The sequence below is a fragment of the Elephas maximus genome, chromosome 6, assembly GCF_024166365.1.
Source record: "Elephas maximus indicus isolate mEleMax1 chromosome 6, mEleMax1 primary haplotype, whole genome shotgun sequence".
Lineage (NCBI taxonomy): Eukaryota > Metazoa > Chordata > Mammalia > Proboscidea > Elephantidae > Elephas > Elephas maximus.
Window position 1 is genome coordinate 94,155,608 of NC_064824.1, and position 23,866 is coordinate 94,179,473.

A 23,866-nucleotide genomic window follows, 5' to 3' on the forward strand; every position below is an offset into this window, starting at 1 on the left:
CTCTGTGCCTACAAGACGAGAGAAAGCTACAGGTAATACAGGGGTTAATAAGAAAGAAGCCTTTGGGAAAATCACCTTTTTTTTATAGCATCACTACCGGAAGAATTTCAGATTATACTGCATTCAGTTCTCTAAAGGGCATACTTACATCGCCAGAAGGAGGGACAAAATAGATGCCACTTGAGTCAAATTTATAGTCTGAATTTTCAACTAATTCTGCACTGAAGAATTTGTTTAGGATGCTGCGCAGTGTGCGCCGATCCCAGTCGTCAGTCACCCTGCCTCCATAATTGCATTCGCCCGTCATGTATCGCAGAGCATCGTAAGGCAGTTCCTAAAATTGAGAGCTCAAGTCACTCAACCAGTGGACAGTCACTGTAGCATACTATACAGAATTGTGTTTCTTATTTACTAATATTATTAACTTAAATATCTTACAAAAAATTTTGTATGATACAATCTCCTTTATATACTTCCTTGTGAAATGTTGCAATTTTTCCCAGGGTCTTTCTCGCCCTTTGTGGTTTTTCACTTCCATTCAATCAATGCTGAGAAGAAGGCAACTCTATTTACTTGTGAACTTGTGTACCATTCAACCAACATTTATTGAGCACCTGATTTTTTTTTTAATATGTGCCAGACATAGTTAGACCACAATCTTATTCTTGAGAATCTTGCACTGCTGAGTGACATTCAAACAAAATCCAATATAATTCAGAGATAATCAGCATTAGTTTTCTTCACTGCCCTTATATGCATGTATATGTACACGATTGGAATCATACTGTACATACTAATTATTCACCAAATCTCATATTATGAGATTTTTAATCATTTCACGAAATATTATTTGAAAATACTATTTTAATAACTGTCTTCTAATGTTAAATATTTCAGTTGCTCCTAATTTTCTCTGTTAAATTGTTTCATTAAACATGCACTTCTTAAAATGTCTAATGTTTCTTTAGCCTAGATTTCTAAAAAGGAAATGACTATGTCAATGGGTAGGAGCTTATAAAAAGCAATTGATGAATGTCATCAAACTGTTCTTCTGAAAGGCTATAGCATTTTAAAATCTTTTTGGCAGTTAGGATTATTCATATTGGTTACTTTATAGGAACTAGGTGATGGATGTTAAGAGACTCTATAATTTTTCTCAGGGAACCAAAACCTGAACTTGGATACAATTAAATAAAAAATATTTGTGTTTCAGTTGCTAAAAAAAAAAAAAAAAACTTTACTAATTTGATGGGCCAAAGATAATTAATATTGTTTTAATTGCATTCTCTAAAATACTAGTGAGGGTCATAATTTTTTCATATGTTTAATAGCCTATTGCAGTTTTCTGTGAACTAGCCTTCTTACCCATTTTTTTCTATTAACATTTTGTTTGTGTGTGCATATGTGTAAGCTGTTCTATAAACTGACCTTCATTTATCAAATTTGTGGTAATATTATTTCCAGCTAGTCTGCCTTTTGACTTTTTAAATTATGTTCTTCAGTGTAAGCATTTTTAAATGTTTATAATGATTGATTTTTCACATTACAATTTCTTTTAGCCTAAGTATAAAAACCTACACACCCACCAGCAGTATGTGAGAATTCTATTTCTCAACATTCTCAACAAAACTGAGCATCATCATTTAGAAAAAAAAAAAAAAATTGACAAAGTGTTTTTGATCATTTTAATTTTCATTCTTTATTAGTGATATTGACATTTAAAAATGTTTATTGGCCTTTTTTTTTAATTTTGTAAATTATCTACTCTGTTCTTTATGTTTTCCTAATATGAATGTTTATCTTTTTTCTTATTATTAAAGGCTCATTATAAAGAAATCAAATCACTGTCATGTAAATTTTAAGTATTTTCTCCAAATTTTCATTTATCTTTTATTTTTATGTTCCATTGTTTATATTATTTTTATATAGCAACATTTAAAAATATTTTCTACTCAAACATAGCAATCTTCTACTTTAGAATTTTTTTTTTACCACTTTTTTGCTTCAATGCCCTTCTAGCAGTTATCTGTTAAAATTTAAAGTGTATATAACCTACACTTCAGTAATCCTATTTTGAGGAAGCTCTTCAATAGAAATAATAGCAATAGGGAACAGGAAGAAGTGTGATCAGAGAAGGGAAATTTATTTACTTATCTCCACTTTTTTTAAAATTGTGCATTAAGTGAAAGTTTACAGTTCAAGTTAGTTTTTCATACAAACATTTAGACACACATTGTTATGTGACCCTAGTTACTCTCCCTACAGTGTGACAGCACACTCCTCCTTTCCACCCCAGATTTCTCCTGTCCATTCAACCAGCTCCTGCCCCTTTCTGCCTTCTCATCTCACCTCCAGACAGCAGCTCCCAATGTAATCTCATATATCTACGTGAGATAGGAAGCACACTCTTCCCGAGTATCATTTTATGTCTTATAGTCCAGTCTAATCTCTGTCTGAAGAATTGGTTTCAAGAATGGTTTTAGTTTTGGGCTAACGGAGAGTCTGGGGCCATGTCTTTTGGAGTCCCTCCAGTCTCAGTCAGTCCATTAAGTCTGGTCTTTTTACTAGAATTTGAATTCTACACCTGTCTTAGTCATCTAGTGCTGCCATAACAGAAATACCACAAGTGGATGGCTTTAACAAAGAGAAATTTATTTTCTCACAGTCCAAATGCAGAGCATTGGCTCCAGGGGAAGGCTTTCTCTCTCGGCTCTGGAGGAAGGCTTCCCCTGGTCGAGGAGCCTCTCAGGCGCAGGGACCCCATGTCCAAAGGACGCGCTCTGCCCTAGGTGGTGCTTTCTTGGTGGTGTGAGGTCCCCAACTCTCTGCTTGCCTCCCTTTCATTTTATCTCTTGAGAGAGATAAAAGGTGGTGCAGGACACACCCCAGGGAAACTCCCTTTACCTTGGATCAAGGAGGTGACCTGAGTAAGGGTGGTGTTACAGTCCCACTCAAATCCTCTCAACATAAAATTATGATCACAAAATGGAGGATAACCACACATGGCCTTACCAAGGTGATACACACATTTTGGGGGGGGGGTGTAATTCAATCCATGACAGCACCTGACTTTTCTCTCGCTCCATCAGGGACTGTCCACTGTGTTCCCTGTCACAGTTATTGGTGGTAGCCGGCATCATCTAGTTCTTCCAGTCTCAGGCTGATGGAGTCTCTGGTTTATGTGGCCCTTTCTGTCTCTTGGGCTCATATTTTCCTGGTGTCTTTGGTGTTCTTCATTCTTCTTTGCTTCAGGTGGGTTTGGACCAGTTGATGCATTTTAGATGGCCACTTGCTAGCTTTTAAGACCCCAGACACCACTCACCAAAGTGGAATGGAGAACATTTTCTTATTAAGCTTTGTTATGCCAATTGACCTAGGTGTCCCTTGAAACCATGGTCCCCAGACCCCTGCCCCTGCCACTCTGTCCCGTGAAGTATTTAGTTGTATTCAGGAAACTACTTAGCTTTTGGTTTAGTCCAGTTGTGCTGACTTTCCCTGTGTTGTTTGTTGTCCTTCCCGTCACCTAAGATAATTCTTGTCTACTCTCCAGTTAGTGGAAACCTGGTGGCGTACTGGTTAAGTGCTACGGCTGTTAACCAAAAAGGTCAGCAGTTTGAATCCGCCAGGCGCTCCTTGGAAACTCTATGAGGCAGTTCTACTCTGTCCTATAGGGTCACTATGAGTCGGAAATCTACTCGAAGGCAGTGGGTCTGGTTTTTTTGGGTTTGTATCCAGTTAGTGAGTACCCCTGTCCTTCCCTCCCCACCCTCATAACCACCAAAGGATGTTTTCTTCTGTGTTCAAACCATTTCTTGAGTTCTTATAACAGTGGTCTCATACAGTATTTGTCCTTTAGTGATTGACTAATTTCACTCAGCATAATGCCTTCCAGATTCATCCATGTTACAAGATGTTTTGCAGATTCATCATTGTTCTTTATCATTGTATAGTATTCCATTGTGTGAATATACCATAATTTGTTTATCCATTCATCTGCTGATGGGCACCTAGGTTGATTCCATCTTTTTACTATTGTAAACAGTGCTGCAATGAACATGGGTGTGCATATATCTATTCACGTGAGTGCTCTTATTTCTCCAAGATATATTCCAAGGAGAGGGATTGCTAGATAGTATGGTACTTCTATTCCTAGCTTTTTAAGGAAGCATGAAATCAATTTCCAAAGTGGTTGTACCATTTTACATTCCCACCAACGGTGTGTAAGTGTTCCAGTCTCTCTACAACCTCTCCAACATTTATTACTTTGTGTTTTTTGGATTAATGCTAGCCTTGTTTTTTTTGGTGTGGTGAGATGGTATCTCATTGTAGTTTTGATTTGCATTTCTCTGATGACTAATGATGGTGAGCATTTCTTCACATATCTGTTAGCTGCCTAAATGTCTTCTTTGGTGAAGTGCCTGTTCATATCCTTTGTCCATTTTGTAACTGGTTTATCTGTCTTTTTGTCGTTGAGGTTTTGCAGTATCTTGTGGATTTTAGAGATTAGACACTGATAGGGTTTGTCATAGCCAAAATTTTTTTCCCAGTCTTTAGGTTGTCTTTTTACTCTTTTGGTGAAGTCTTTTGATGAGCATAGTGTTTGATTTTTAGGAGCTTCCAGTTATCTAGTTTTTCTTCTGGTGTTTGTGCATTGTTAGTTATGGTTTGTATTCTCTTTATGCCATGTTTTAGGGAGAGGGGAAATTTACTGAATCAGTGGTTGGGAATTTATGAAGCTCATTATTTTGATGAACTGGAACTTGAGGAAGAGAACTTAAGAGATCATGTGTTAGTGACATGGACCACATAGAGAAACATGGAATCAGGAAGAAGGACTCGTGAATGTTTATGCTCTTCCAACTGCAAATGGGAATTCTTGGGCTTTGCCTTCTTGGAAGGCCCCCCTACATAAAAGTGAGATAAGGAAACTCATATGCTAATTAAATGTTATTGAAGTAGAGCAACATGTGGTCTAGGTAGTCCCTGACAGGGCTTTGTGATGCAGTCAGAAGAGATTTGGAAGGGGAGAATTTGAAATTATGCATAAAATTGGCCAATAGGCCCCTGAGAACTCACAGGTAAAATGTTACCTGTAGTTTCCCTCAGTAGTTTGGCCATACCACGGCCAATGAAACTAGGGAATACTTTCTCCCAGTGGCCCGTGGAAATTGACTGGGGTCACAGAAATAATAGTAGCTTTCTCCTTGGATTGATTCCCTGTCCTGATGTTATAGGATGGTTAAGACCATGAGCAGGGGGACGGAATAGATGAAAACTGAACTTGAAGTGAAAACCTAGTATGAAAGGTTATACACAAAGCTGTTCACGTCAACATTGTTTCATTAGCAAAAAACTGGAATAAAATCTTAATTGTCCAGAGAATCCCTGATGGAGCAGGAGAAAAGTAGGATGCAGACCTCAGATTCTAGTAAAAAGACCAGACTTAATGGTCTGAGACTGGAGGGACCCCAGAGATCATGGCCCCCAGACTCTCTGTTAGCCCAAAACTAAAACCATTCCCTAAGCCAACTCTTCAGACAAAGATTAGACTGAACTATAAGGCATAAATGATTCTGATGAGGGGTGTGCTTCTTAACTCATGTAGATACATGAGACTATGTGGACAGCTCCTGTCTGGAGGTGAGATGAGAAGGCAGAGAGGGACAGGAGCTGGTTGAATGGACACAGGAAATACAGGGTGGAGAAAAGGAGTGTGTTTTCACATTGCAGGGAGAGCAACTAGGGTCACATAACAATGTGTGTACAAGTCTTTGTATGAGAAACTGACTTGAATTGTAAACTTTCACTTAAAACCCTATTTAAAAAAAATTCTTAATTGTCTACAAAGGGTAAATACTGTGTAAGCAGACATTAAAACAAAGATCTGTATCTACTTTGAAAGTTGTTCACATACGTAAACAAAGCCAGCTGAAGATAAATACACACAGTAAAATTATGTTTTTGAGAAAAAAATTTGTGTGTATATTGTATATATGCATATAAGTATCTCTATATGCAGGGAAATGTCCACAAGCTGTGGAATTGGTTTCCTTGGGGCTGATGGGGGTGGTGAGGGTGGGGAGTGGCCATTTCTCTAACACACACACCCTAACAAAACTACCAAAACAACAGCAAAAGCAACTGCCCATCTGATAAATAGATAATATATGTTGTTGTTGTGCTCTGACTCATAACAACCCTATCTGACACAGTATAACTGCCCCCATAGGGTTTCCTAAGCTGCAATTTTTTTTTAAATAATTTTTATTGAGCTTTAAGTGAACGTTTACAAATCAAGTCAGTCTGTCACATATAAGCTTATATACACCTTACTCCATACTCCCACTTACTCTCCCCCTAATGGGTCAAAAAAAAAAAAAATTTTTTTTTAATGGGTCAGCCCCTCCAGTCTCTCCTTTCGTGACAATTTTGCCAGTTTCTAACCCTCTCTACCCTCCTATCTCCCCTCCAGACAAGAGATGCCAACACAGTCTCAAGTGTCCACCTGATACAAGTAGCTCACCCTTCATCAGCATCTCTCTCCAACCCATTGTCCAGTCCCTTCCATGTCTGATGAGTTGTCCTCAGGAATGGTTCCTGTCCTGGGCCAACAGAAGGTTTGGGGACCATGACCACCAGGATTCCTCTAGTGTCAGTCAGACCATTAAGTCTGGTCTTTTTATGAGAATTTGGGGTCTGCATCCCACTATTCTCCTGCTCCCTCAGGGGTTCTCTGTTGTGCTCCCTGTCAGGGCAGTCATCGGTTGTGGCTGGGCACCATCTAGTTCTTCTGGTCTCAGGATGATGTAAGTCTCTGGTTCATGTGGCCCTTTCTGTCTCTTGGGCTCATAGTTATTGTGTGACCTTGGTGTTCTTCATTCTCCTTTGATCCAGGTGGGTTGAGATCAATTGATGCATCTTAGATGGCTGCTTGTTAGCATTTAAGACCCCAGACGCCACATTTCAAAGTGGGATGCAGAATGTTTTCATAATAGTATTATTTTGGCAATTGACTTAGAAGTCCCCTTAAGGCATAGTCCCCAAACCCCCGCCCTTGCTCCGCTGACCTTTGAAGCATTCAGTTTATCCAGGAAACTTCTTTGCTTTTGGTCCAGTCCAGTTGAGCTGACCTTCCTTGTATTGATTATTGTCCTTCCCTTCACCTAAAGTAGTTCTTATCTACTAACTAATCAGTAAATAACCCTCTCCCACCTTCCCTCCCCCCGCCCTTGTAACCACAAAAGTATGTGTTCTTCTCAGTTTACACTATTTCTCAAGATCTTGTAATAGTGGTCTTATAGAATATTTGTCCTTTTGCCTCAGACTAATTTCACTCAGCATAATGCCTTCCAGGTTCCTCCATGTTATGAAATGTTTCACAGATTCGTCACTGTTCTTTATCGATGCATAGTATTCCATTGTGTGAATATACCACAATTTATTTAACCATTCATCTGTTGATGGACACCTTGGTTGCTTCCAACTTTTTGCTATTGTAAACAGAGCTGCAATAAACATGGGAGTGCATATATCTGTTCGAGTGAAGGCTCTTATTTCTCTAGGGTATATTCCAAGGAGTGGGATTTCTGGGTTGTATGGTAGTTCTATTTCTAACTTTTTAAGAAAACGCCAGATAGATTTCTAAAGTGGTTGTACCATTTTACATTCCCACCAGCAGTGTATAAGAGTACCAATCTCTCTGCAGCCTCTCCAACATTTATCATTTTGTGTTTTTTGGATTAATGCCAGCCTTGTTGGAGATGGAATCTCATCGTAGTTTTAATTTGCATTTCTCTAATGGCTAACGAGAGAGAACATTTTCTCATGTATCTGTTAGCTGCCTGAATATCTTCTTTAGTGAAGTGCGTGTTCATATCCTTTGCCCACTTCTTGATTGGGTTGTTTGTCTTTTTGTGGTTGAGTTTTAACAGAATCATATAGATTTTAGAGATCAGGCGCTGGTCGGAGATGTCATAGCTGAAAATTCTTTCCCAATCTGTAGGTGGTCTTTTTACTCTTTTGGTGAAGTCTTTAGATGAGCATAGGTGTTTGATTTTTAGGAGCTCCCAGTTATCTGGTTTCTCTTCGTCATTTTTGGTAATATTTTTTATTCTGTTTATGCCTTGTATTAAGGCTCCTAACGTTGTCCCTATTTTTTCTTCCATGATCTTTACCGTTTTAGTCTTTATGTTTAGGTCTTTGATCCACTTGGAGTTAGTTTTTGTGCATGGTGTGAGGTATGGGTCCTGTTTCATTCTTTTGCAAATGGATATCCAGTTATGCCAGCACCATTTGTTAAAAAGACTATCTTTTCCCCAATTAACTGACAAATATCAGCTTTGTCAAATATCAGCTGCTCATATGTGGATGGATTTATATCTGGGTTCTCAATTCTGTTCCATTGGTCTATGTGCCTGTTGTTGTACCAGTACCAGGCTGTTTTGACTACTGTGGCTGTACAATAGATTCTAAAATCAGGTAGAGTGAGGCCTCCCACTTTCTTCTTCTTTTTCAGTAATGCTTTACTTTTCTGAGGCTTCTTTCTCTTCCATATGAAGTTGGTGATTTGTTTCTCCATCACATTAAAAAATGTCACTGGATTTTGGATCAGAAGTGCATTGTATGTATAGACGGCTTTTGGTAGAATAGACATTTTTACTATGTTAATTCTTCCTATCCATGAGCAAGGTATGTTTTTCCACTTAAGTAGGTCCTTTTTAGTTTCTTGCAGTAGTACTTTGTAGTTTTCTTTGTATAGGTATTTTACATCTTTGGTAAGATTTATTCCTAAGTATTTTATCTTCTTGGGGGCTACTGTGAATGGTATTGATTTGGTGATTTCCTCTTCAATGTTCTTTTTTGTTGATGTAGAGGAGTCCAAGTGATTTTTGTATGTTTATCTTATAACCTGAGACTCTGCCAAACTCTTCTATTAGTTTCAGTAGTTTTCTGGAGGATTCCTTAGGGTTTTCTGTGTATAAGATCATGTCATCTGCAAATAGAGATAATTTTACTTCCTCCTTGCCAATCCGGATGCCCTTTATTTCTTTGTCTAGTCTAATTGCTCTGGCTAGGACCTCTAGCACAATGTTGAATAAGAGCGGTGATAAAGGGCATCCTTGTCTGGTTCCCATTCTCAAAGGAAATGCTTTCAGGCTCTCTCCATTTAGAGTGATGTTGGCTGTTGGCTTTGTATAGATGCCCTTTATTATGTTGAGGAATTTTTCTTCAATTCCTATTTTGGTGAGAGTTTTTATATAAATGGGTGTTAGACTTTGTCAAATGCCTTTTCTGTATCAATTGATAAGATCATGTGGTTTTGGTCTTTTGTTTTATCTATATGGGGGATTACATTAACGGTTTTTCTAATATTAAACCAGCCTTGCATACCTGGTATAAACCCCACTTGGTCGTGGTGGATTATTTTTTTGATATGTTGTTGAATTCTATTGGCTAGAATTTTGTTGAGGATTTTTGCATCTATGTTCATGAAGGATATAGGTCTGTAATTTTCTTTTTTTGTGTTGTCTTTACCTGGTTTTGGTATCAGGGATATGGTGGCTTCATAGAATGAGTTAGGTAGTATTCCGTCATTTTCTATGCTTTGAAATACCTTTAGTAGTAGTGGTGTTAACTCTTCTCTGAAAGTTTGGTAGAACTCTGCAGTAAAGCCATCCAGGCCAGGGCTTTTTTTTGTTGGGAGTTTTTTGATTACCTTTTCAATCTCTTTTTTTGTTATGGGTCTATTTAGTTGTTCTACTTCTGAATGTGTTAGTTTAGGTAGGTAGTGTTTTTCTAGGAATCCATCCATTTCTTCTAGGTTTGCAAATTTGTTAGAGTACAATTTTTCGTAATAATCTGATATGATTCTTTTAATTTCAGTTGGGTCTGTTGTGATGTGGCCCATCTCGTTTCTTATTTGGGTTATTTGTTTCCTTTCCTGTATTTCTTTAGTTAGTCTGGCCAATGGTTTATCAATTTTGTTAATTTTTTCAAAGAACCAGCTTTTAGCTTTGTTAATTCTTTCAATTGTTTTTCTGTTCTCTAATTCATTTAGTTCGGCTCTAATTTTTATTATTTGTTTTCTTCTGGTGCCTGATGGATTCTTTTGTTGCTCACTTTCTATTTGTTCAAGTTGTAGGGACAGTTCTCTGATTTTGGCTCTTTCTTCTTTTTGTATGTGTGCATTTATCGATATAAATTGACCTCTGAGCACTGCTTTTGCTGTGTCCCAGAGGTTTTGATAGGAAGTGTTTTCATTCTTGTTGCATTCTATGAATTTCCTTATTCCCTCCTTAATGTCTTCTATAACCCAGGCTTTTTTCAGCAGGGTATTATTCAGTTTCCAAGTATTTGATTTCTTTTCCCTAATTTTTCTGTTATTGATTTCCACTTTTATGGCCTTATGGTCTGAGAAGATGCTTTGTAATATTTCGATGTTTTGGATTCTGCCAAGGTTTGTTTTATGACCTAATATGTGGTCTATTCTAGAGAATGTTCCATGTGCACTAGAAAAAAAAGTATACTTTGCAGCTGTTGGGTGGAATGTTCTGTATAAGTCAATGAGGTCAAGTTGGTTGATTGTAGCAATTAGGTCTTCCGTGTCTCTATTGAGCTTCTTACTGGATGTCCTGTCCTTCTCCGAAAGTGGCATGTTGAAGTCTCCTACTATAATTGTGGAGGTGTCTATCTCACTTTTCAGTTCTGTTAAAATTTGTTTTATGTATCTTGCAGCCCTGTCATTGGGTGCATAAATATTTAATATGGTTATATCTTCCTGGTCAATTGTCCCTTTAATCATTGTGTAGTGTCCTTCTTTATCCTTTGTGGTGGATTTAACTTTAAAGCCTATTTTGTCAGAAACTAATATTGCTACTCCTTTTCTTTTTTGCTTATTGTTTGCTTGATATATTTTTTTCCATCCTTTGAGTTTTAGTTTGTGTCTCTAAGTCTAAGGTGTGTTTCTTGTAGGCAGCATATAGACGGATCGTGTTTCTTTATCCAGTCCGAGACTCTCTGTCTCTTTATTGGTGCGTTTAGTCCATTTACATTCAGCGTAATTATAGATAAGTATGAGTTTAGTGCTGTCATTTTGATGCCTTTTTATGTGTGTTGTTGACAACTTCATTTTTCCACTTACTTTTTTGTGCTGAGATGTTTTTCTTTGTAAATTGTGTGTTCGTCATTTTCATAGTATTTGACTTTATCTTTACTGAGTTGTTATGTTTTTCTTGGTTTTTATTTTGAGTTATGGAGCTGTTATACCTCTTTGTGGTTACCTTAATATTTACCCCTATTTTTCTAAGTAAAAACCTAACTTGTATTGTCCTATATCACCTTGTATCCCTCTCCTTATGGCAGTTCTATGCCACCTGTATTTAGTCCCTCTTTTTGATTATTGTGATCTTTTACATATTGACTTCAATGATTCCCTGTTTTGAGTGTTTTTTTCTTTTTAAAATTAATCTTTATTTGTTTTTGTGATTTCCCTATTTGAGTTGATATCAGGATGTTCTGTTCTGTGACCTTGTGTTGTGCTGGTATCTGATATTATTGGTTTTCTGACCAAACAATTTCCTTTAGTATTTCTTGTAGCTTTGGTTTGGTTTTTGCAAATTCTCTAAGCTTGCGTTTATCTGTAAATGTTTTAATTTCACCTTCATATTTTAGAGAGAGTTTTGCTGGATATATGATCCTTGGCTGGCAGTTTTTCTCCTTCAGTGCTCTATATATGTCATCCCATTGCCTTCTTGACTGCATGGTTTCTGCTGAGTAGTCTGAACTTATTCTTATTGATTCTCCTTTGTAGGAGACCTTTCTTCTATCCCCGGTTGCTTTTAAAATTTTCTCTTTATCTTTGGTTTTGGCAAGTTTGATGATAATATGTCTTGGTGATTTTCTTTTTGGATCAATCTTAAATGGGGTTCGATGAGCATCTTGGATAGATATCCTTTTGTCTTTCATGATGTCAGGGAAGTTTTCTGCCAACAGATCTTCAACTATTCTCTCTGTGTTTTCTGATATCTCTCCCTGTTCTGGGACTCCAATCACATGCAAGTTATTCTTCTTGATAGAGTCCCACATGATTCTTAGGGTTTCTTCATTTTTTTTAATTCTTTTATCTGATTTTTTTTCATAAGCTGCAATTTTTATGGGAACAGATCCCCAGGTCTTTTCTCTTGCAGAGTGGCTGGTAGATTCAAACCACTGACCTTTCAGATAGCAGCTAAGTGCTTAACCATCGGGCCACCAGGGCTCCTTAGATAATATATATCCACCCATCATTTTTTCTTTTATGCTTTAGTTTTTCCTAGCTTTTTAAAAATCCAATAGGAATTATATTGTATGCAGCAAGAATCTAACTTTATTCTTTCCTAATAGCAAATAACCAACTATTCTATCATTTTTTGAACACTTCTTTCATTTCCTATTAATTTTAAATGCTGCAATTATCATATGAAATTTCTACATATAGTAATGTTGTCATTTTTGTTTTTGAGAGATTGAAGATCCTTTCCCACATCACGATACAGTCACTCATTCATTAAATAGACAGCTATTGAGCCACCTACTACATACACTGTTTTATGCATAGGAGATGCAAGAGTAAACAAAACAAGGTCACCATAGAGTCTAGTACTAAAAAAAAAAAGTACTAAAGATTAGACAAAATGTGCTCTCCTACTGGGCAAAAGTTTGCAGTTTTCAGTGACCCAAGTATATCGCCAGCTCTGTTAAGGCTGCTAGAGAAAGTTAAAGCCTGGGTACCCATGTTCCCGATCAATATGCCAGGGTATTTTATGCACAGGATGACAGAGATGATGGGCAAGTAGGCAAAAAAAATCTGGAATTATCTCCTGCTCCCATAGGTGTTCACCAACAATGATAAGGATCTCAACATAATGGTGAATAAAGTGACTATTAGCCAAAGTGGCACATAGAATGTGTCAATGGGAGGTGAACTTGGGTCCTGAGTGTGAGTTTAAGAGAGTTCAAAAGTAGACAAAGACTGAGCACAGGAAAAACCAAAACCAAACCAAACCTGTTGCTGTCGAGTAGATTCGGACTCATAGAGACCCTATAGGACAGAGTAGAACTGCCCGACAGGGTTTCCAAGGAGTGGTTCGTAGATGTGAACTGCTGACCTTTTGGTGAGCAGTGGAACACTTAACCACTGTGCCACTAGAGCACAGGAGAGGGCACAATAAATAGAAAGAAAATATGTGGTAAACCCAGTGATGTGAAAGAACATGTCACCCTGGGAAAAGAGTACACAGGCTGTAGTAACACTGTATAGGGCATGCGATAGAGGGGAGGTGGGGAAGGGAGGAATATTGAATGTGGTTGGGGAGGAATAAGGAGTAACTGAGCATTAATAGCTTCCAGGTTTCTGGCTGTAGGGTTGGGTGATGGTAGTTCTATTTCTTTGATGCAGGAAGGGAAGGGAAAATGGCGAATAGCAATGTTTAATAATTCTCCATGGAAACAGGGTTCCTTAAGATAATCTTCCTTCTTCTGCCTCTTTTCCAAATTTTCCCCTACTCCTTGAATTAGTATTTCCTTACAGAGCATATCACTTTATATTAGCTCTATGGTCATCCAGCACCTGACCAGAAATTGAGGCTCATAGTGTTTTTCAGCCCCAATGCTTAGTATGGCTAGGATCACACTGGTGAAATCTTCATTTGATTGCTACTGATGTTTGATTCTTCTAAAATGCCTGAGGTTTGCCTGTAGATCTCACCCCTCTATGGGCTTGCTTTGATTTTTTATTCATTTATTCTTGGCTGGGGAAATGTAGCAAGGCCCTGTTTCCTGAAATCTCTCACTCTTTCTTCTTCCTCTTTTTCCCCCCATTTGAATTCTGTTGTTGTTGCTGTCAGGTGCTGTTGAGTTAGTTCCGACACACAGCAATCCTATGTACAACAGAGCAAAACACTGCCCAGTCCTCCACCATCCTCATAATCGTTGTTATGCTTGAGCCCACCGTTGCTGCCACTGTGTCAATCCACCTTGTTGAGGGTCTTCCTCTTTTTCACTGACCCTCTACTTTACCAAGCATGATGTCCTTCTCCAGGGGCTGGTCCTTCTTGATAACATGTCCAAAGTACATGAGATGAAGTCTCGTCTTCCTCACTTCTAAGGAGCATTCTGTCTGTACTTCTTCCAAGACAGATTTGTTTGTTTGAATTCTAGCTGCAGCAAATTAGAACTAGAACCTATCAGTTTGGTTCTATGGCCATGGCAGACCCACTGGACCAGAAACACATTCTGGTACAAGTTAGGAGGTCCTGAGATTTGAACTTCTGTTGCAACCATAAACCCATTCTTATTCCCAAGTGAAGATTAGTCTCCCCCCATTCCTTTGAGTCCCTAATTCTATTCATTCTCTTAATGGCAACAGCTGTTGTTGGTCTAGATTTCCTGTGTGTGTGCATGCGTGCACTAGACAGCTTAATTCTGATTGCTTTCTTTGTCAAGACACTGGATCACTATATTATAAGAAAAGATGTTGACTGATGAAAAATGATTGCATTAGACTTAATAGCATCAACAGGAACTGTGGATTCACATTCTTCAAAGAATCCCTCTTTAACTCTTGCTGAATTTTATGTGACTCACGAGTAGCAGTTTTGTCAAGTTTGCTATGTGATTGCTATGCTCAGAGGAATGGGAAGCACTGCTGAACTGTCATTTAATAGAAGAAACTAGCTCAGTCAGCCCTGTATGCCATTAAGAGATTCTTGATTAAAGTGAAATAGCTTGTATTTGTACCAAGTAATTTATCACTGTACATTTAATATATTTCAATACCACATTTTTTGTGTAAATGGACTAGAAGAAGCACAAAAGGAAATGTCTAAATTAGCACTCCGCATAAATATATTTCTGCAAAGTCCTAGAGGTTAGATAGAGTCCAGCATTTACAGATATATAATACCTTTTTGAGATTACTATTGCAAATCCAAAGGGCACTTAATTTATTCTCTTGTAGCCTTCGACAGAGTAGCCTATGCCTGACTATCCCTGTTTACTCAGCTTGCTCTCTTCACATTTTTTTTTCTTTACTGCTCAGTCCGCACCTTCCAAATCTCTGTCCTCTTTCCTACCATCGATATTTGGTGCTCACCAATGCACAGTCTTACTTTGGTAAGGACATTGTCTTCACCACAACACTGTGCTACAACTAATCTGAATTCATATCAGTGCCAGATCAAATAATTTTATTTTCAATGTCGAACCTTAAAGCTGAATTCACAATAATGTGAGATGTTTCACCTTTGGCAGAATGAACTTCAAAAGCTTTACTTTGATTCCATGACATTTAGGAAAAATCAAGCCTTTATTGGAATTAACGTAAGTGATTTTCTATTGCAGCATCTCATGACATTGATATGAAAGGTGGCATCATTTATTTGTTTAAAATTTTCTTCTTCTGCCAATGGAGTCCACACATGAACAGCCATTACTACACTTTTGTACAGAACCCACAGGCATACATGCAAAATGGATGAATGAAGGAATGAATAAAGAAAACAATCTTGTAACTGGAAGTAAGAGAAATTAATTTAGAAGAAATATTTGATCTGAATACGTTGTACCCTCTGCAGACGCATGTGTTAAATCATCATTTTGGGGCAAAGGCTTTTTGAAATAACTACTAACTTTGGAAGTAGATGCTTCTTCAGTAAATTTGTGTTTTCAGGTTTTGACAGTAACGTCAGTGACAATACTGTGGCCCCATGGTGGACGATAAATGTCAACGTTTTGTGTGAGCTAACTATTCATCACTGAGTTTGCTAAGGAACAGCAACTCAGTTCTTAATTTTGTTGTTGTTGTTGTTAACTAGGCACATTTGCTTTTTTGAACTTGTTTCCTAAAAAGTTTACTGTAAAATAAAAAAATCATCAGAGAATACAATAAATAATAGTCATAGATTTACATCATGCAGTAACAAAATCACTGTAGCAAAAGCATTCAGACTATTCTATGTGTGTCTGTGGGGGGACTGCTCAGTCTTTGTTCCCCATGCATAGTTCACATACACTAAACCTATAGTTTTCCATGTCTTCCATTGATTCTTCTGACTGATGACTGGAATTTTGTGCATCCTGAAGGCAATGGGACAAGTCATGACATAACTATGGTTCACCAAGTGCCCATAACAGGCAGCAGCATCAGACACTTTTCCATGACCACCTGAGATGGGTGGCTTTAACCATTTGTGTCCAGGTTACTTGGATTTTAGTGAGCACTCTGCCTTCTATCCTTGAATAGGAAGTATTAGTTTGTGATCCAAAGGGTCAAAAGAGAGACTGGTTAACACTGATCATCTTTCACACATAGGTCTCTGGTGTTACTAGATATGAGAAACTGGAAGTATCAAGTATTACTAATTTTTCTTTTTTTAAATTTCAGAGCAAAGGCTAAATTAAAAGGAGGCTAGAACAATAGGTATGTGAGGATGCCCTGGCAAGCCAGGGGGTATGTACGCATAGACCTTATCACACAGTGTTGAAATTATCTGATTTCTGTCTTCCCCTCTGAACTCTGAGTACCTCGAATACAGTAACTGATGGATTCTTGTTCTTTTCATGCCTGTAAACCAGTTGCCGTGGAGCTGATTCTGACTCACGGTGACCCCATGTGTTTCAGAGTAGAACCACACTCCATAGTGCTTTCATGGCTATGAAGCAGATCGCCAGGTCTTTCTTCTGAGGCACCTCTGTGTTGGTTCGAACCACTAAACTTTCAGTTAGTAGCCGATCACTTAACCACTTGTGCCACCCAGGGGCTCCTTTAGTGCCCATAGCAATCACTTATGTAAGGTTGTGAAATGAATTGCAATTGTAAGTAAACCATAAGACAGAAAAACATATATATAACAATAACAACAACTTCAGTTGGAAGCCTTCATTTCCGTCTATTCATATCAAATAAGCAATTGTCTTTGAACTTTAGATAGAATGATATTGCTTAAAATTACCTTAAAATAATTGAAATATCTCAGTTCAGTTAGAGTCACCTAAGTCACTTTACCTAGCTCTAGAAGATTCTAAAAGTCAGTGATTACAGTAGTGAATCACCAACCTATACTTTCTAATATGTTACCAATCTTCTGATTTTCATTATATATGTGATTGAGAAGGGAGTATACACCACAAAAAATACATTCCATGACTTAATTGTGCCGAGAGCTGTAGAAGAAGGTGAAGCTACAAAATTAAAAGAGCCAGAGCCCGCCCTCATGTTGCACAAAATCTAAAGAGGGACTGGAGAAACGCACAGTTAATACTGTGAAGTATTATCATCAAGATATACTCAGGGCGTACAGATTAAGGCCTTCTAACTCACCACTGGAGCCCTGGTGGCGAAGTGGTTAAAGAGCTTGGCTGCTAGCCAAAATGTCGGCAGTCTGAATCCACTAGCTGCTCCTTGGAAATGCTATGGGGCAGTTCTACTCTGGCCCACAGGGTCGCTATGAGTCGGAATTGACTTGATGGCAACGAGCTTGGGTTTTGGGTTTTGTAAGTCACCACTGGAATGGGATATAGGTGACAGGGTAGGGAAAGCTTCTTAGAGGATGAACTTCTGAGTTCAACAGAATTTAATTTTTAAAAAGGATAGTAAGTTCCGATAAAAAGAAAAGGAGAGGGAGAAGAAAGAAGGGGAAGGCTAGTGTGGATATGGATACCGCTAGTATGGGGTCTGTAGGTGGGAGAGTGATGGCATTACAGATGGAGCAAAGGTGTTGGTCATGAAGAGCCACACCTTGCTGGGAACGTGACCTTCATCTTTAAATGAATGCTGTGATAGAAATCTATTTCATCACTTTTTTCCCTGATCATAAAATATTAGACTCTCATAAGCCTGTCCCTTAGAAATAATAATTATTGTAAATTTGTTTCGTTTTATAGCCTTTTATATAGATATGGATGTAAATATCTAATTGAAGTCATATCATACATGCAATTTTGTAGCCTTTTCCCCAATTCCATCACATCCAGTGCCAGCACTGGATATAATATTTATTAATATCATTATATAATCTGTTAATCTTACAGATAAACATGTATTTAATTTTAAGATTAAGCAGGAGCAGGATATGATCAGGGTTTCATTAAAAAAGAGAACTCTGGCAGCAGAATAGAGGTTATAGGTAAAAGAGTGTTTTGTTTAGTAATATTCTTATAACTAAAAATTTTTAAGCTCCTCTATTAAATAAGACAAAGGGGAGCAATCTCAAAGGGAAATATACTATTTCAAAGTATGACAGCAAATATAAGCATGTGTGGGTGTGGGTGTGGGTTTGTGTGAGAACTGCAGAGGATGAAATGCAAGTGATGTGACAACATTAGGCTGTTTGGCTGCTTCTCCGAATCTATACTTCAGGTTAACACCAATTGCTGAAATAGTTGGTTTTCTCCTGACAAATGGCCCAAACTCTGGAATAATAATACAATGTCACTTCTCTAAAAATAAAGTCATGCTCCAGAACTGAAGGTAATCTGTCTGGTTCCCCACACTCCCCCCAATCCCTTTTCCTTTTCCTTTTGGAGCCTGGTTGATTTATGTGTCCTCCTAAATCCTTTACAAAATAAGTATAATATGATCACTTTTCATACTCCCTAGGTATTTATATGTCAAAATAGAGGACAAAATTCAGGTTTCTAATAGACAAACTGACGTCCTAACTACCTACTATAAAAAAAAAAAAAAACTATAGCAGTTATAATATCCTGTAATAATAAAGTACTACTTAATAAGCTGTTGGGACCTATCCTGCCTACTCATTTTATAAGAGTAGAAATTAATCAGAAGTGCCTGCTTGCTGTACAAACATTTACAACATGATAAAGAGCAAAACAGGTAACATCCTGGCTGCGATTTTTACGATACCTCATACTGGTTCAGGAACATGTGGAGTTGCTGTACACTGATTCTCAGGTCAGTCTCATTGAACTCATAAGGAATATTCCACCCCAGAGGTCCAAATTTCCGTCTCTCTTGCACCAAGGCATGAAAAAAACAGAGGCCATAGAGCAATTTCTTGAATTCCTCCTATAATGATTAGAAATGGTGCAATATCATTATTTTTCCCCTAACATTGCATTATACTTACCATCTTTCAAAATGCAAATAATTAATTCCTTTTGTTTATAAATAGCATCAGGATATATTTGTCTCAACATATAACTAAAATAAAGTCTGTTTTCTACAGGCTATTCAGGCAAAAATATGCCTATTTGTATACATGTTCAATAGGCACACATAGCTATATATATCTGGATTTTAGGAAACAAGGCTGGCTTTGCAATTTAAAGTGACTACAGAACTTTATATCATTTGAGAGTAACCAGAAAAGTCATATGTTTGCCCAAAATTTTATCCAAGGGAAGAGGAAAAGTTTCCTCCAGGGAATAAATTTTAAAGGGAGACGAAGAGACAAAAGTAAAGTTGCATTCACCACAGAGGTGGCAGAAACTAAAGTAAAGCATTTTGTGCTCATTCTGGAGCTATTTTCGATATATTAAAGGATTGAGCAAGTCAGCAAATGTCTTGATGTTGTTAGGAGCCAGGCTTTCTTACTATGGAAGAAGAGACACACAAATAAAGAATGAGGAAAAAGAAGAGAGCCCTGGGTTGATGAACTGGAATTGGAGGTATGGGTATGAATTCATGGTTTCTAAAATATGTATGTATGAGTGTGTATTTATGTATATACGTGCACATGTACTTGTACATATATGTGTGTGTGTGCTTACGTGTGTGTATGTATATTTGTATATAAGAGGCCTGGTGGCGCAATGGTTAAGAGCTTGACTGCTAACCAAAATGTCTGCAGTTCCAATCCACCAGGCACTCCCTGGAAATCCTATGGGGGCAGTTATACTCTGTCCTATAGGGTCGCTATGAATTGGAATCAACTCAATGGCAATGAGTTTAGTTTGGGTTTATGTGTACTTGTATATGTGTGTATACGTGTGTGTGTTTATGTATATATTTCCTAGTTCTTTCCACTGAAAGAGCCAAGAAACAAAAACATCTCAGTAGTAACGAGCACATCAATCACTCAAATCTTGGTCTCTAATACCATTCCCTACTAGAAGAAACCAGGGCTTCTCAGAAAAATGGCTGGTTCCAGGGCTAGGTCAGGATAGGTACAAGAAGAGCCTAGAATATCTTCTTAAGTCAGAAAGTAAGGACTGATAATAATAGTAATAATAGAATACTTAAAAAAAACATGGGCATGTCACGATTACAGATAAGCCAGCTCGAAGGGGCTCCTACTGACTACATCTGAGCACCAAAAGACTTAAGCGTAGTAATGAATTACAAACCATTGCAAAAACCCAGGGATTCAAGAGTCCACACTAACAATAAATAGGAAAATACACGGGGGTGAGGGGAGGCCTGCTGCTCACAGTGGAGTGCTAAGTGTCAACTGAGAATGTGGAAGGGGTACTGGCGCCAGAAAAGAACCATTCTACAGTCGTCACAGGAAATCACTTGCTCATGCAAGAACCATCAGTGGATAATAAATCTGGGTAGGAAGTGGATTTTGATGAGGGACAGGATATTTGTGTGGTCCTAAAATGTCTCCCCATAGACTGATTATTAATTGCAAGGGGGAGGAGCAGTTATCGTACAGTGGAGAAATCAGGTAACACCCTGCCAAATGATCAAAATTAATATCAGTGAGGGACAAATGGGCATTGTGTGCCTCCAAATGTGACACCCTGAAAAGGAAGCAGCAGCACCTATGCAGTATCCTAGCAAAGAAATTATAACCTGAATTTAATCATGAGGAAACATCAAATGAACCGAAAATGAGCTATGTTCTATTTAAAAATAAATGGGGGCAGGTGAATTCTTCAGAAATGTCAATGTCAGAAAAAACACAGAAGCTCTGGGGAAATGTTCCAGATTAAAGGAGGGAAAAAGACATGGCAAATAATGCAGTGCCTAACCCTAGATCACATCCCGCAAAGGAGAGGAAAATGCTCTAAAGAATTTCACAGAATCAGCAGACAAAGCCGGCACACAAATGGTAGAAGAGATATAATATTGCAGCCTTGTTCAACTGACTAAAACCAGTAACTATACTGTGACTATGTAAGATGATACCTCTATTCTTAGGAAACACATACTGAGGTACTTAGGAATAAACACGAAATTTATCTGTAAATTATATGTGTGTGTGTGTGTGCGCGCAAAGAAAGAGAACACAAATGGTGCAAACAGCAGGTGAATATGGGTAAAGGGTAGAGGGTGTTCTTTGTACTATTTTTACACTTGCAGCTTTTCTCTACATTTAAAATTAGTTGCAAATAAAAAGTTAAAACAGAAAAACCATCTTGCGCTGCTTTGACATTTGAAGAGATTTTCGTTTTGCTTTGGACTGTGGTTCAAAAATGCCTGGACCTATAATAACTGTGACTACAGCTAGAGAGACATTTTGATCTAGGAGAAAGGGACAGTCGAGTAAAATTTTGCAAAGGGCTCTGTGCAGCCCCTCATATGTAGAAATGCCCTTACCACCTACCTGGGGGTAACCTGCTGTCTCCCAACCCAGTCAATGCAAAAGCTAGTCATACAGCAAGTTTCAGTAGCTTAGGATAAGGTTTGATTCAATGTTAAATACAGGTTTTTGTTTCATTTTGTTTTAGTGCCTAAAACTTTGGTCTAGTGAAAGTACTTCTTCTTTTTAGTGTTTTCATTTGACATGTACTTAAAATATACTCAGACATCAAGAGTGTGAGCTTTTTAATGGCCAAATCTTACCAAGGTTCGTGACCCCTCTTAAAAAGAAACTGTTCCATTTTTAATTACGGTAAAACGCTGTGAAACGATTTCAAGCCACAGACATTCACACACAGAATTCTAATCATGAAAGCAGTGGGTGGCTTCCCTGCTTGCCTGGAGATGCTCAAAAAGGCTCATATGAGTCCCATCAATCAAGGAGTAAAATCATTTTGCCTCTCATTATAGTTATATGGAGGAAATATTTTTATGTTTTAATTTAGAGGTATGCCTCCAAACAGCAAAGGGTTCAGTTAATATACTGAAACAAGATTCTCCAACCTTGCAGATTTGTGCTGGGAATGGCTTACAGCTGACTTTCTAAATAGAAAGCTACATTATTAATGACACACCACAAGATCTCAGCTAAGCAGGGATGAGACTGGTGGTAAAATAAAAATAAAATATTAATAAAATTGACTTCCCCCCACAGTCAATAATCAGTAATCAAAACCAACTGCATTGCAGTGCAGGAAGCCTATTTAATTTGTAGTTTTACTCAGCACACACAGCCATAGTCACCAGGGGCCACTTGAATTGCTTTACAGGGCTGAGGTAACAAGACTTAGCCATTACTAACAGGCTTTTTGCAGCTGCCAAAGAACTCAGGGTCAGAGATTGGGTCCATGAGGTATGATCGAATGATATTCGCCCGTAAACCTTTCGGTGCTTCATTGGTCATTTTCACACCATTTTGCAGCACAGACACAGGGAAATTTGGAGATGGGTAACTTGTCAGCCAAATTCGGAAATCTGGGTGTGTGGTTTCTGGGCTTAGCTCCTGTAAGAAAGGAAATCAGATACAAAAGGGTGAATGAAGCCCAAGGAAAATCTCAGGATCACGAGTGCGTGGGCTGGGGTGGGCAGGGGAGGAAGCATGTTGACAAAATGGAGCTGTCATTACTGTGATTTTAAGCAGACGTTTTAAAACCCGATTCTGTCCCTGAACCAAGATTATTGAGAAGGTCCAGAGTACTGTCATTTTCCTTGATAAAATTCATCTGTATGACTATATAGTTTTTTTTTTTTTTTAAGGGTTACATAATTCAGAGCTGGCCAAAGTAAAAACATTCCAGAAAATCTCATATCTTCACTAATGCTGCTGAAATAATTACAGAAATAACACCTCTGCCCCAGGTCTAGATTAAGTATACTTTCTTCTTGCTGTAGCCAGGCTATGCAAATAAGCAATAAACTCAAGACAATATTAAACCAAGTGGGGATGGGAAAAAAAAAAAAAGGATTTTGAAGGTTGAAAAGAACTTGTATATCCTGAAGCATTAAAACATATCACAGTTAGCTACACTTGTTTAAGGGTATAGTCAGGCCTGAACTACAGAGGATAATAGCACTGGCTGGAAGTCTGTACAGAATCTAGAAATAATTACCGGACCCTTCCCACTCTTCCCTCTCCTTACTGCTACCTCCCCCAATTGTCCATGGCAGTAGTATCTCCTTTTTGTTTTTAATCACAAACATTTGTCAGTAAAAAATGTCTGTGCACATATGTGGTGAAGAGGTGGGGAAGAATTAGGAAGGATGTATACATGTCTATTGACGGCAGTGGGTTTATACATGCCTAAGTTTTTCAATAACAATAGTAGCGAGTGGAGGCACCATTTTTTTCCCCACCAGCTGCCCTATGTTCAGTGACCTAAGCAACGTGACTCATGGGACTTTGAGTCAGGTTCATCATCCTAATGGGACAGCTCTTCCCTCTTAAATGACTCCATGGTGGGTACATATGAGACAGTTCAACAGGTCATGGGAATGGCCTGAGACAGGGAAACAATAAGGAAACAGGTACAAATATAAAACCTCTAACATGAGGCCCAAAGGATGAGTAGAGGTTGGCAAAGCAAATAATAGAAAGAATAGTTTTCTGGATACAAATAACATCTATCATGATGGCCTATATTCTTGAGAAAGTGTGTTGTGCCAACAAAAGTGAAAGCAGTTCAAATGACGACAGCATAGAAGTCATGATGGAAAGTCGTCAAAAATGAAACCTGAGAGGCCAGATCATGAAGGGTGTTGTAAGCTATGTGTCTTAGTTATCTA

At 38.1% G+C, this 23,866-nt stretch overlaps 1 protein-coding gene across 4 annotated transcripts in view; it reads right to left on the minus strand.

Annotated features, from left to right (window-relative positions):
* DNAH7 (dynein axonemal heavy chain 7) overlaps positions 1-23,866 on the minus strand; it is a 259,550-nt gene that overhangs the window by 27,310 nt on the left and 208,374 nt on the right. For 3 of the 4 annotated variants that reach the window (XM_049887739.1, XM_049887740.1, XM_049887738.1), the window contains 3 exons: positions 22,386-22,586; positions 18,902-19,063; positions 149-334 (listed from right to left, as the gene is read on the minus strand). In XM_049887739.1, the coding sequence (XP_049743696.1) occupies positions 149-334; positions 18,902-19,063; positions 22,386-22,586 (549 nt within the window). The remainder of the gene's footprint in view (positions 1-148; positions 335-18,901; positions 19,064-22,385; positions 22,587-23,866) is intronic. The other variant, XM_049887741.1, reaches the window with a different exon arrangement.